General features: G+C 35.9%; 2 protein-coding genes across 3 annotated transcripts; one reads left to right on the forward strand and one right to left on the reverse strand.

The window, feature by feature from the left end:
- LOC109833817 (actin-like) lies at positions 444-5,343 on the forward strand. 2 transcript variants are annotated; one of them, XM_020401644.1, is made up of 6 exons: positions 444-583; positions 666-809; positions 2,865-2,932; positions 3,206-3,599; positions 3,825-4,438; positions 5,076-5,343. In XM_020401644.1, the coding sequence occupies exons 3-6, from the start codon at positions 2,873-2,875 to the stop codon at positions 5,139-5,141; spliced, it is 1,134 nt and encodes a 377-aa protein (XP_020257233.1). In that variant the 5' UTR covers positions 444-583; positions 666-809; positions 2,865-2,872; the 3' UTR covers positions 5,142-5,343. The 2 variants fall into 2 exon arrangements, with proteins under 2 accessions (XP_020257233.1, XP_020257232.1); XM_020401643.1 differs by lacking the exon at positions 666-809.
- On the reverse strand, positions 6,846-8,850 carry LOC109832222 (purple acid phosphatase 3-like). Its single transcript, XM_020399651.1, has 7 exons — positions 8,530-8,850; positions 8,160-8,316; positions 7,979-8,086; positions 7,755-7,879; positions 7,530-7,658; positions 7,377-7,444; positions 6,846-7,272 (listed from the first exon to the last, which is right to left on the reverse strand). Exons 1-7 carry the CDS (start codon positions 8,722-8,724, stop codon positions 7,062-7,064), a joined length of 993 nt encoding a protein of 330 aa, XP_020255240.1. The 5' UTR covers positions 8,725-8,850; the 3' UTR covers positions 6,846-7,061.

An 11,735-nucleotide genomic window follows, 5' to 3' on the forward strand; every position in this document is an offset into this window, starting at 1 on the left:
AACTTTTAAAGTGATTAATTCAATCCCAGTGGATTTGATGCTAGTTAATTGGGCCATGAAAAATAAGAAGTCATTGCCCGTCCCTATATCCTAGGGTTAACAAAACAAATGCAATAAAAAGGGTACTAAAAAGATTTTTCTTACATTTATCTCAATAATTTTTTCCCTGTAAAATGATTTTTGTACTTCATTTTTGCCGATGATATATCTTCAGAACGTAGAAAAGAAAAGGAACCTAAAACTAAAAGATGACAAAAATAAATAAAGAAAATAAAAGAGTATGTTGTTATACGTGGGGTCCACAAACAAGACATGCGTGTGGGATGTGGGCCCAGAAAACTCGGTCCCCGGGCTCAGATTCCGGCGGCGCGTGAGACGGGGATCCAAACGTCGTTGAGGCGGGCCTCTCTTTTATAACCCTCCTAAAAACCCCCCATCTCCTTCCTTTTATTTTTTTCCACAACACAAAAAAACTAAAAAATAAAATTTAAAAAAAAAAAGAAAAAAGGAAAAACACGTGAGGGGTAGACCCCGACCTAAGCTAGGGTTTCCAAACCAATCACCCCTTCCTTCTCCGTGATCGGTAATTATTACGTCATTTTCATTTCTTGTTTATTTCTTTTTTTTAATTTATTTTGATATTCATGTGATTTTGATCTCTGCAGTGAAAATGTTTGGTCGCTTCCCTCCTACATTTTGATATTTTAGCATGTACTTCATTTTGTTCGATCTATTTCTTGCTCCGAGCATGAAATGTGTACATCAACTGCAAAATGCTAATGATATTGTTTAGCTTTTTCTAAATTTAGGTATATGATGGTCTCGTTTTTTATGTTATTGCGACCTTTTTCTTATCTTGCTAATTATCTAATATTCTTATGAATAAATTAGCATGATACTACTCGAGATTGTTCATAATTATATTTTGTCTTTCAGTTACCAGGACTTAAAAAGTAGATTGAAAGGTGAAGATATGCAATTATTTGATGTTGTTAAGAAATGCTAGGCTGATTTATAATTTTAACTTGAGGTTGTTAGTTTTTCCGGTTTAGAGGTATCAGATGTCTTCCTGAATCCTGGTTGTCCGTCTGTCATTGATAATGTACTTCAATCATGAATTTTGTCGATTGCATTCTACGTTTACTGCATTTCTCTCCCATGGTTCTCATTTTTAATGCGCCGATTCTGAGCTGAGATAGTAAAAAAACATCGGTTCAGTCATATTCACAATAGCTGATCGTTTTCCTTTTATGGTTTTGTTGACTTCTGTTTTATTATCGTGACATCGTCTGTGTTGCATACCGGGAGTAGTTTTCACTACAGTTCCAAAGGTGTACTTGGTTATTCGTACATATTCTTTTGTAATAGTGTTGTTGTTGTTGTTGTTGTTGTTGTTGTTGTTCTTTTTACTATTATATCACCCACGCATGCACATTTTGCCTCTTGATTTGTGTATCAGACGATGCTGGCTTGCTGAGAAGGGGAAGACAAGCATCTGTCACAATCCCTCTTGGCCATGTTTGCTTCATGAATTTCCTTATACATTATCCTGAATACTTGACACCTTTTTGGACTAATGGTGCATAGTAGGTAGTGCAAACTAGTTCAGGCAGATACGTTCTATATAGATTTATGAACCTATATTTGTGTGATACCTGAGAATCATCGCTTGTTAATTATTGGTTATTTGTTTTTTTGAACATATTTGCTCACTATTTATGGATTAGCATCTGTATATTGCTAATTGCTTGTTCAAACCATTTTAGAGTGTTATGACTTCCTTGGTTGTAGTTTTAATACATAAAGTTAATTGATCATTTAGGTTGATTAGTATTGTTTCTGTTTAAAGTTATTTTGAAATTTCCTATTTTCTATTGATTTTAGGTTGTCTAGATTAGTTTTTATAGGTGCTCTTCTGACCAGTCATATAAGTTAATTGGTTGATATCTGTCATAATTTGATTTTAGCATTGATAAAGAATATGTACATTTTGAGCTTGAACTAGGATGACGGATGGTCTAAGGATGATTACTTTCAGCTGGAAAATTTATCAAAATTGATTACAAAACATTTCCAATTTTAACCCCGTTTCTCCATAAATCTTGTTTCTATGTATCAAATATTTGCCTTGAGTATGCCAATTGTTAGCAGATCTCCTCTTGATACTCTTGTAAGATGGAAAAATATCTAGTATAATACTTAATTAATTTTTTATGTGTCTTACGCTAATCCATCCCAAATTTCTACTATTAACATGGTGTTTTCTCTATGTTTTGGTAATGTATGGTAGCAATTATGAGATATGTATAACCTATGCCTATGTATCAGCCAGCTCCTTCTCTGTTAAATAGAAACATTTTCCACCTCATGGACTCATGGAGATATTCCTTGCATCATTTTCTTAACGTGAACAGTTATACTGATGACTGATGAGTCAATGACTGCTCTGACTTTATTAGTTTATATGAAGATTTAGTTACCACTGTATATATCTGGAATTGGGATTTCTTGTGTCTATATTTTTTTCTAATTACTGTCTAATCCAGTTTCTGATATTGAATTTAAGACCTCAAGAAGAAATGCAATTTCATAATGATCATTGAAAGGTGTTTTTGGGCTTTATTTAGTTAGAAATTCCCATTATGATATGTTTTAAACTTTTTCATTCGACTTGGTTAGGAAACTTATTAGTCTCATGACAGATCAAAGGAATATAAACTTTTCCTCCTTTTTTTTTCTTGAAAAAGAGTCTTTAGTTTCATCTTTGGTTTGTTTATTTGACATGCTGATCTATATCTATATATTTTTTCCTTTTGAGTTTTTCCATACAAGTCTTCTAATCTGGAATGACATTTTCTTGGCAGAATAAAAGATGGCAGATGCTGAGGATATTCAGCCTCTTGTGTGCGACAATGGAACTGGGATGGTCAAGGTATGAATTCTTTTTTCAATCTCATAGTTTTCTATAACCAATTCGTTGAAAACCTTCTGATGGAGATCCAGTTGGCATTGTATGGCTCTTAAATTTTCACAATGATGTTTCTTTTTAATGAAGAATAGAAATAACAGAACATGTTCGGATCTTATTCTTAGTGAAAATTTTATTTTTCTACATTGTGTTCCCAGATTCTTTGTTATGTCTTTGTGAATGCTAATTGCATTGACCATTTCAATGACTTTGGTTGCTTTGCTTATTAATTAATAGGCTGGGTTTGCTGGAGATGATGCTCCGAGAGCTGTTTTCCCTAGTATCGTGGGTCGTCCACGTCACACTGGTGTGATGGTTGGCATGGGACAGAAAGATGCATATGTCGGGGATGAGGCTCAGTCAAAGCGTGGTATTTTGACTTTGAAATACCCTATAGAGCATGGTATTGTCAATAACTGGGATGACATGGAGAAGATTTGGCACCACACTTTCTACAATGAGCTCCGCGTAGCCCCTGAAGAGCACCCAGTTTTACTTACTGAGGCGCCCCTCAACCCTAAAGCTAATCGTGAGAAGATGACTCAAATCATGTTTGAGACATTCAATGCTCCTGCTATGTATGTTGCTATTCAGGCTGTTCTCTCTCTCTATGCTAGTGGTCGCACCACAGGTAATTAACTTTCGCACAATATTCTCCACCTATGCATCTTTTCTATATGCTTAATTGGTTAAAACTTACTAGTATCATCTTGGATACTTTTTTTCCCATTATTTTTACGTACCAATATATAATATCCATTACTAAATAGGTTGTCAGAAGTCAAATTCTTTTTCTTTGAGCAAAGCTATGCCAATACATTATCCAAGGATATGGTTAATTTTCTCGGCATTATAGGTATTGTGCTTGACTCTGGGGATGGTGTCAGCCATACAGTCCCCATCTACGAAGGGTATGCCCTTCCACATGCGATCCTTCGTCTAGATTTGGCTGGCCGTGACCTCACTGATGCAATGATGAAGATCCTCACAGAGCGTGGGTATTCTTTTACCACAACTGCTGAACGTGAAATTGTGAGAGACATGAAAGAGAAGCTTGCCTACATTGCCCTTGACTACGAACAGGAGCTAGAGACCTCAAAGACCAGCTCCTCTGTGGAGAAGAGCTATGAGCTGCCTGATGGACAGGTTATCACCATTGGAGCTGAGAGATTCCGTTGCCCAGAAGTACTCTTCCAGCCGTCGATGATTGGAATGGAAGCTGCGGGAATTCATGAGACCACATACAACTCTATAATGAAGTGTGATGTGGATATCAGGAAGGATTTATATGGTAATATTGTTCTCAGTGGTGGTTCCACCATGTTCACGGGTATTGCTGATAGAATGAGCAAGGAAATTACAGCTCTGGCTCCAAGCAGTATGAAGATAAAGGTGGTGGCTCCTCCAGAAAGGAAGTATAGTGTCTGGATTGGAGGTTCCATCTTGGCATCCCTCAGCACTTTCCAGCAGGTGCTCTGTACTTCTATACCATTTTCAATTTATTTTACTGCCGAAAGATTGCCTATACACACACATATGAGTCACAACATTCTAATTTTGGAAGTTTGTTCATGACGCATGTTTATAAACTATTTGGTTGTGTAGGCATTAATACAACCTATGTTTACGAACTCATGAATTACATTAATTGTTGATGATTTTCTTTCCTGCATAATGTTATAACTTAACAAATAGCAAGATATACTTATAGATGAGGACTGAAGTCTATCAGACATGGGTGAAATATTACCATTGTTTGCAATCTTGTGCTTTATGCTTGATTTTGTGTTTTATATTATGACATGCAAAATTGCAACCATCATATTTTATTTGCTTACTTTATTTTTTTATTTTTTTTTACATATATGACATACAAAGAGTATAAAGTCTTTTGACTAAGCTCACCCTGAACTCTCAGCAATTGTTTTTTACCCTAAATTCTGAAGCTTGATCCCTAGCTTTATATTCACATTGTACTGGGTTTATCTGTATAATACAAGTATTAGTTACCACTTACTACATATTTTATACAACATTCTCCTTCTCTGTTACATTGAATAAATTGTGTTGATGAAAACTACTGATTATAATGTTCTTAAATTGGCAGATGTGGATCGCTAAGGCAGAGTATGATGAGTCTGGCCCATCGATCGTGCATAGGAAATGCTTCTAATTTTGTGAGACTGGAAAGGTGTGACTGGAGGAAATAGAATGCTCGCATCATATTGTGGGATGTTGGGTCTGCATTCTTTTCTGTTCTTTTCTTATCTATTTGTTGTAGCTTATTAAGAAACAAAATCTTTGGTCTGTCCATTCATTATTATTTGGTTTCCTTTGCAAAGATGTTGAACTTGTAGCATTCTGAAATTTCTACTTGTCTGGCTATCCTTGAGTGCTTTTTGTTGTAACTTTGTTGTCTGAAATTTCTTTTATTTTTTGTTCTGAAAAATGAATTTAAGTATTAGTTAGACTCGGGCAAGGAGCAGAAGTTTTCAGAATATTCCTGCTCCGGGTACATTCTTTATCTAAAATTTGTTCTTCTACAGTTTGTTTTCATTGGGGAGACCTAAATATAACTTGATGGATCGAAACCTTTCTATTTTGAGTTGTTTGAAGTTCGGACTTTTGAGCGGATTGCTGCAGAATTTCTCCGCGAACCTCATAGAGGAGTTTCTTGTGTCCTATGACTGCTACTTGTATGAAGGATGCAGAAGTCTGGAGCATCCGCAATCTAATAAGATGACTGCTGTTGTAAAATTTCTCATGATCTGTTCTCCAACATTCCAGCTGTTATATTTCTGTGATATTGACCACCTAAATCTGTTGAAATGATGTGTGTTACATTATCCACTGTGCATTATGAGGAAAAGGCAGAAAAAGAGAGAAGAATAAGAATATGTATTCAATAAAATCACATGAAGTTCAAGTCACCGTGAATGTGCTTGTGCGTGCATATCCTAATTCCTATCTCTATAATCACTTGCACTAATCTCTCCATCAATCTTTCACTTGTTTGATCCTTGATCATGTTACCGTCCCCTGGAAGAAATGATGTCAGTTTAGGATGTGGTGATTGTTGGTGCTGGATTATCAGGCCTCGCGTCTGTACATTGTGCTTTGATCATAGACGAATAAGATTGTAACGCCCCGTCCCGGAATCCCGGAGTCGGTACGTTATTAGATCCGATGGACTGGCCTCACGAACCACCACATGTCTTTTCAGCACACTTTGGAGTTTCTAAGAGTTGGGTTCCCGAAAAGAAGATGCATCTTGGTGGTATGAGTATTCCAATCAAGTTTCTAAGAGTTGGGTTCCCGAAAAGAAGATGCATCTTGGTGGTATGAGTATTCCAATCAAATCTATTAATACTAATCACGTATGAGTATTCCAATCAAATCTATTAATACTAATCACATCACCCTCTCAAGGGTTGGGGTATTACAAAGATTACTGCAGGAAGAGCATTAAGAGCTTGGTACTGGAGTCATCAGTTCTGCTGCACAAGAATTTGGGTGTGGGATCTTACCCCTGTCGCGAAAAATGTATTCATTGTTCTTAACCTAGACCCTACAGAAGGCAAACATTATTCATCTACATTGTTTCTGAATTCTCAGTTGCGTTCGGAGCTTTAACCTTCTACTTCTCTTTTGTGTCGCAGAAAAAAGAAGTAGAGGAGAGCATGTTTAAGATGAAGCGATTTGTTCTGAGCAAGTTGAGGCTGTCCAGTGTGCCTCAAGTGGGTGGCAACAAAGAGGGTGAAGGCATGCATAAATGCATATACGAAGCCAGAAATGCGCTTAAGAACAGCTCTTCAATTTTCCTTTTCATTTTTTATTTTTTATTTTTATTATTTTTATTATTTGTTATGGAACACACCATTGGCAATGAGATATGTGTATATTCTCGTGTGTCAGAAACTTAATCCAAATCCAACATTGTAGCGAAAACAAAGCTAGCAGAATAACTAGCTTGTTCTGATAGGTTTACCATGTATCACTAGTAAGATGATACATATGCCACTTTCCAAACATGATGAACTCAGAGACGATAAATGGACGATGCAATGACATCTAATTCCTACCCATAAGATACCTACATCGAGGGGTATGCATCCTTTGTCGTGCTCCATTCATACAAATTTTGTCCAAATACGTCGTAGAATACCATCTTCAAATCTCTCTTTGTCAATTCCAGGGACATGAACCCTTGGCCATCGTAAAAGAATTGCAGTTCGTCTGAATTTGGCCTGTAGACACCTCCCCATGATTTTGAACCACCTCCGCTTGTCATGAACTGAATCGGACTGAGGAAAGGATGATAACAATATTAGAAAACTTACATGAAGATGGATCATTTAATGTTTAACTTTGTGTAATATTGCAAGAAAAATATGATTCGGGAGCTTACCTATCTTTGCTACTAATGTGCTGGAGACAATGGTCATGCCCATTCATATATAAATCGACATTATTAGCCTGCAATACGCAAAAAAATATTAGGATACATCGGGCTAGATTGAAGCAATACTTTAGTGAATGAACAGTTCAAAAAGTTTATTACTTTGAGGACAGGGAGAAGCTCTTCTACAAGTTCAATTGTGTCTCCATGCACGCTAACACTTCTAATTGTGTGATGTCCGATAACAAACTTCCATGTTGCTGTGGATTCTTTCAATGCCATGTCCAAATCCTTTATATTAACACCAAAACAATCTTATTTTATCAAACAATTAAGAAGTAGGAGATGGTACGAAATTAAAAAAAGTCTGAAAGAATATATACATACCTTCAAGAGATTTGTGATATAATTTTGTCGAGGAGCAACTTCCCTCCAATCATTGTGAATCTGTGTGTCATTCCAATATGATTTCACAAAAGGAGTAGTGTCCACAAAGAAGAACTGCACAATTTCTGTCATAAATAAGGCAGAATATTAGAAAAAATTTACCTTCAACCAGACCTCAAAATGAGATTTTGAATTAGCCTAATAAGGTTTTTTTTTCTTTCAACCTGCATCAAGAATGAATGATCTCATACAAAGCCACTTGCGATCAAGCTCGCGAAGGACAGGACTAAGTTGTGCTAGCACATCTCCTCTGTAATCATGATTCCCCAAAACTGCATACAGTGAACAGAAGTAATTGAGCTGTAATCAAGAAGAGAGAAATATACGAAGCTTAGAAATACCTACCACTATACCATTGCTTCTGCAAGCTCTTAGCAGCATATATGTTGGTAAATGACTCCTCAAATGCCTTGTCATCCACACCGGTCAGTCCATTGTCGTAGAAATTATCTCCGGTTGATATCACAAAGTTTATGTCAAGTTCTTCTCCAATCCTTCCCATCTATGCTCAAAAATTTCAAATCAAGCAAAATTACTCTCAGTTCATCCAAACCAAGAGGGAACTGAGGGGATGTTACTATAAGGAAAATAATGCATTTGTTGTGTTATACATATAGCAGTTAAATAACTTAAAACTTTCATCATTTCAGCAAATGAATAGAGCAGAGTGCATCATCATATAGAAAAATAATGATAAATAGTTATGATATAATACCTGATTTGCAACTTGTGATTGGTTAAATTCTCCCTTTCTTCCCCAATCTCCAATGACCAAAAGGCTCAATGACCCATCACTCTTTAGTGAGTGTTCAAGCCTTGGTAGCTCTGCAAAAGTATGAGAAGAGAAGAGAAGGGTAGGAATAGCAAGCACAACCACAAAAGCCATGACCATGGCCTTGGAGCTCACCATGGCTATAGCTAATGAGAGGAAAGGGGAAAGGATTGAGAGAAGAAGTGACTTCAGTTTTTCCGGCAGTTGGTTGTTCTCTTGGTAGACTTTTATAGGCAGCTAATAATGCATTCAAGGCCCTCCCGATGGATATAAAAATTAATCCCAGTGGAGTCAGAAATGAACCCACAAATTTTCTTATCCAATATTATTATATATTTTACAGGCACCCAAAATGTTTTTTGAATAACCCTGACAGAATCTTAATCATGTATCTGATCCACCAGCAGCATGCATATCTGAAATTATTTTACAATGCACATTCCTTAGCTTTATCCAGAAAAACAAAGGGTATTTTGGCTTGCGGTTGCAGAGGATGAAACAATATCAACAACCAGAGAGCAGTAATCTAATGAAGTTTGCTTGCAAGTTGAACCACTAGCATGTGCAATGATGAGATTTGTTTAATGAAAAACAACAAACTATCAATATAAAAAAAAAATCTACTGGAATCAAGTGGACAATGAATCATAATCACATTGCATTGGTTTTTGGATTGTGAAAAGATTGTGACTCGTGTAAAGATGAAGATAAGAAGTGGGTTATAAGGCTTGTTGGAGGTGAAGGCACTATGAGTTATGAGCCCTCACTAACTTGAGCAATATCTAAAGCTTTGCATGGTGAAAGGTTTTATATTTGTGCGCAGAATACTTTATTGAGACACAGGATGTCTACTTTCCTCAATTTAGTGTTTGTGATCCTTGTTCACATAGAGTAATATGGATATTTCTGCTTCTTTGTTTGTGATTTTGTTTCATAAAATAGACTATTTAGTTGTGGACTTAAGACTTTGTCCATAGATTTTATGTTTCACATAATCATTTGCTGAAAAAACACACATTTCTTATCCTATGTCAAATGACCCTGGGAGAGAGTTAATTTTATATTCTAATATGCTCCTGCATTTCAAGGCGAAAACATTGATATTAATTTTTTTAAAAATATGTTTAGAAATTGGCAGCCGTCAAGATTCAAGTATGAGTTACTGTGACACTATATCAAAGGATCCTTTTGACTGTACTAAAATTCCGAAACTATGAAAAGCTTTAGCGCAAATTCCTATCTAATAAAACACTACAAGATTAGTGCCATAGCAGTTTTACCTCAAAAGAAGAAAATAAATATTTCAATTATAAAATCAAGCGAAATATTCAAATACATGATGATTTCAAGGTAAAAACGCCAAGCCAAACTGGAAAAAAAAGATCGACTGCAGTCCTCACAATTCTTTTCCTTTCTTTTTTCTTTTTGTTTTGTAAATATGATGTGGCATAATTCTGTTGCAGTTTCGGGGGGCTTCCTGTAAGGGGCTGTTTGTTTGGGCCAAAAAGCCTATAAAATGGGGTTAAGAAATCTGACACAGGAAAATGAGCCTCATTTTACTTTACAATCCGATGTTTGTCTCGCAAAAAGAAAAAAGGAAAGTGGGAGAATTAGGACTTCCACGATCGATTTTCAGTGGTTTTGTTTTCCGCTCTGAAGCTCCCAATTTTGCCGAAAATAGCGAAAAGTGTGCTCCGTCTCTCTCTCTCTCTCTCTCTCTCTCTCTCTCTCTCTCTCTCTCTCTCCTCTCTCTCTCTCTCTCTCTCTCTCTCTCTCTCTCTCTCTCTCTCTCTCTCTCTCTCTCTCTCCCACCTCCTCATCTCGTCACCGCTCCCTCTCTCTCTCTCTCCAACCTCTAATCTCTAGTTCACTTGCCCATAATCCCTCATCATCGGCAGTTTTTGGAGCTCGAAGCCGACGAACACGAATTCCTCGTTCCCTTGCGTCTAATCCCTCGTTAGTGACGATTTTTGGTGCCTGAAGTCGACGAAGATGAACAGGTAAATGCCCTAATTTCTTTTCATAATTTTTTTTTCATAATTTCAGGTAAATGCCCTAGGGTTTTAGTCTGTGATCTATTTTATGTGTGGTTGAATTGGGTGAAAATGTAAATTCTTTTGTAGATTAAAGTTTAGATTTTATTGTATGTTCGAAATTTAGATTAGGGATGTACGGTACAGAGGAAGAATTTGTAAATTATAGAAATTATTAAGTTTTGAGATAAAGAAGGAAGTTATTGATTAAGTTTGTGAGTCACTATACTTGAAATTTCTATATATGGTTTGATCAGGGGAAGAATATGAACAAAACATATATTACATCAAATCTCTCCCTTGGTTTGCAAGTTAAATTGCTAGCCAATACAAAATTGAAATAAATAAAATTGGAAGGTAATTACAATAAAGAGATTAGGTTATGTAGTGATTAAACTGAAATAAATAAATAAAATTGAAAGGTAATACAAAACAGAAATGTGTGGATATTAGTTTATGTAATGATTAAGTTTCCCAAAGTAGTTGAATTTCTATGAAATTTGCATGATTTATTAAACACCTGTTCTTGCATGCAAGTGGGTGATAGTGTTTAAGAAAAATATATAAATTAAAATAAGGTTTATTTTTAATTATATGATTGTCAAAATTATGCACGGGAAAAAAACATAAAACACACGCGCTCACACACAAAGGAGACACCTAAACACCCAACATTAGTCCAATTTCAATCAACTGGACCTTGTTGTCTCGAATGAATATTATTAGTTATGTAACTTTTGCACATACGATTCAATAAGAAAATTCATGTGCAGACTAACTTATTGACCTCAATAGCACATGTTCCAGCACCTCAATAGCACATATTTCTAAATGACTTGTTTTATTTGCCTTTAATGTTAGTATCTACTTTAATATGACGCTTGTATTTTAGATGGATGGTGATCTCGACGAAGAGACAATAGTTAATATGTGTTCGGGTGCTGCACTATCTGTTTTAGTTATGGTTATGACATTCATGAGGAGAATGCAAAGTAGACTAGATCTATATGTGCAGGTCCTAGTGAGGAGAAAATAAAGTAATATCAAAATAGAAAACAACACATGGACCAGATATATAATGGATTTAGTGATAGTTGTGTCAACTATGTTAGAATG

Source organism: Asparagus officinalis, chromosome 3 (assembly GCF_001876935.1).
Source record: "Asparagus officinalis chromosome 3, Aspof.V1, whole genome shotgun sequence".
NCBI lineage: Eukaryota > Viridiplantae > Streptophyta > Magnoliopsida > Asparagales > Asparagaceae > Asparagus > Asparagus officinalis.

Excerpts from the sequence above, each read along its gene's own strand:
- LOC109832222 (XM_020399651.1), bottom strand. The coding sequence starts at position 8,724 with ATGGTGAGCTCCAAGGCCATGGTCATGGCTTTTGTGGTTGTGCTTGCT. Across the intron at positions 8,087-8,159 it reads GCAGAAGCAATGGTATAGTG|TTTTGGGGAATCATGATTAC; the intron begins GTAGGTATTTCT and ends CACTGTATGCAG. Across the intron at positions 7,880-7,978 it reads ATCATTCATTCTTGATGCAG|AAATTGTGCAGTTCTTCTTT; the intron begins GTTGAAAGAAAA and ends TATTTATGACAG.
- LOC109833817 (XM_020401644.1), top strand. The coding sequence starts at position 2,873 with ATGGCAGATGCTGAGGATATTCAGCCTCTTGTGTGCGACAATGGAACT. Across the intron at positions 2,933-3,205 it reads ATGGAACTGGGATGGTCAAG|GCTGGGTTTGCTGGAGATGA; the intron begins GTATGAATTCTT and ends ATTAATTAATAG. Across the intron at positions 4,439-5,075 it reads CCCTCAGCACTTTCCAGCAG|ATGTGGATCGCTAAGGCAGA; the intron begins GTGCTCTGTACT and ends TTAAATTGGCAG.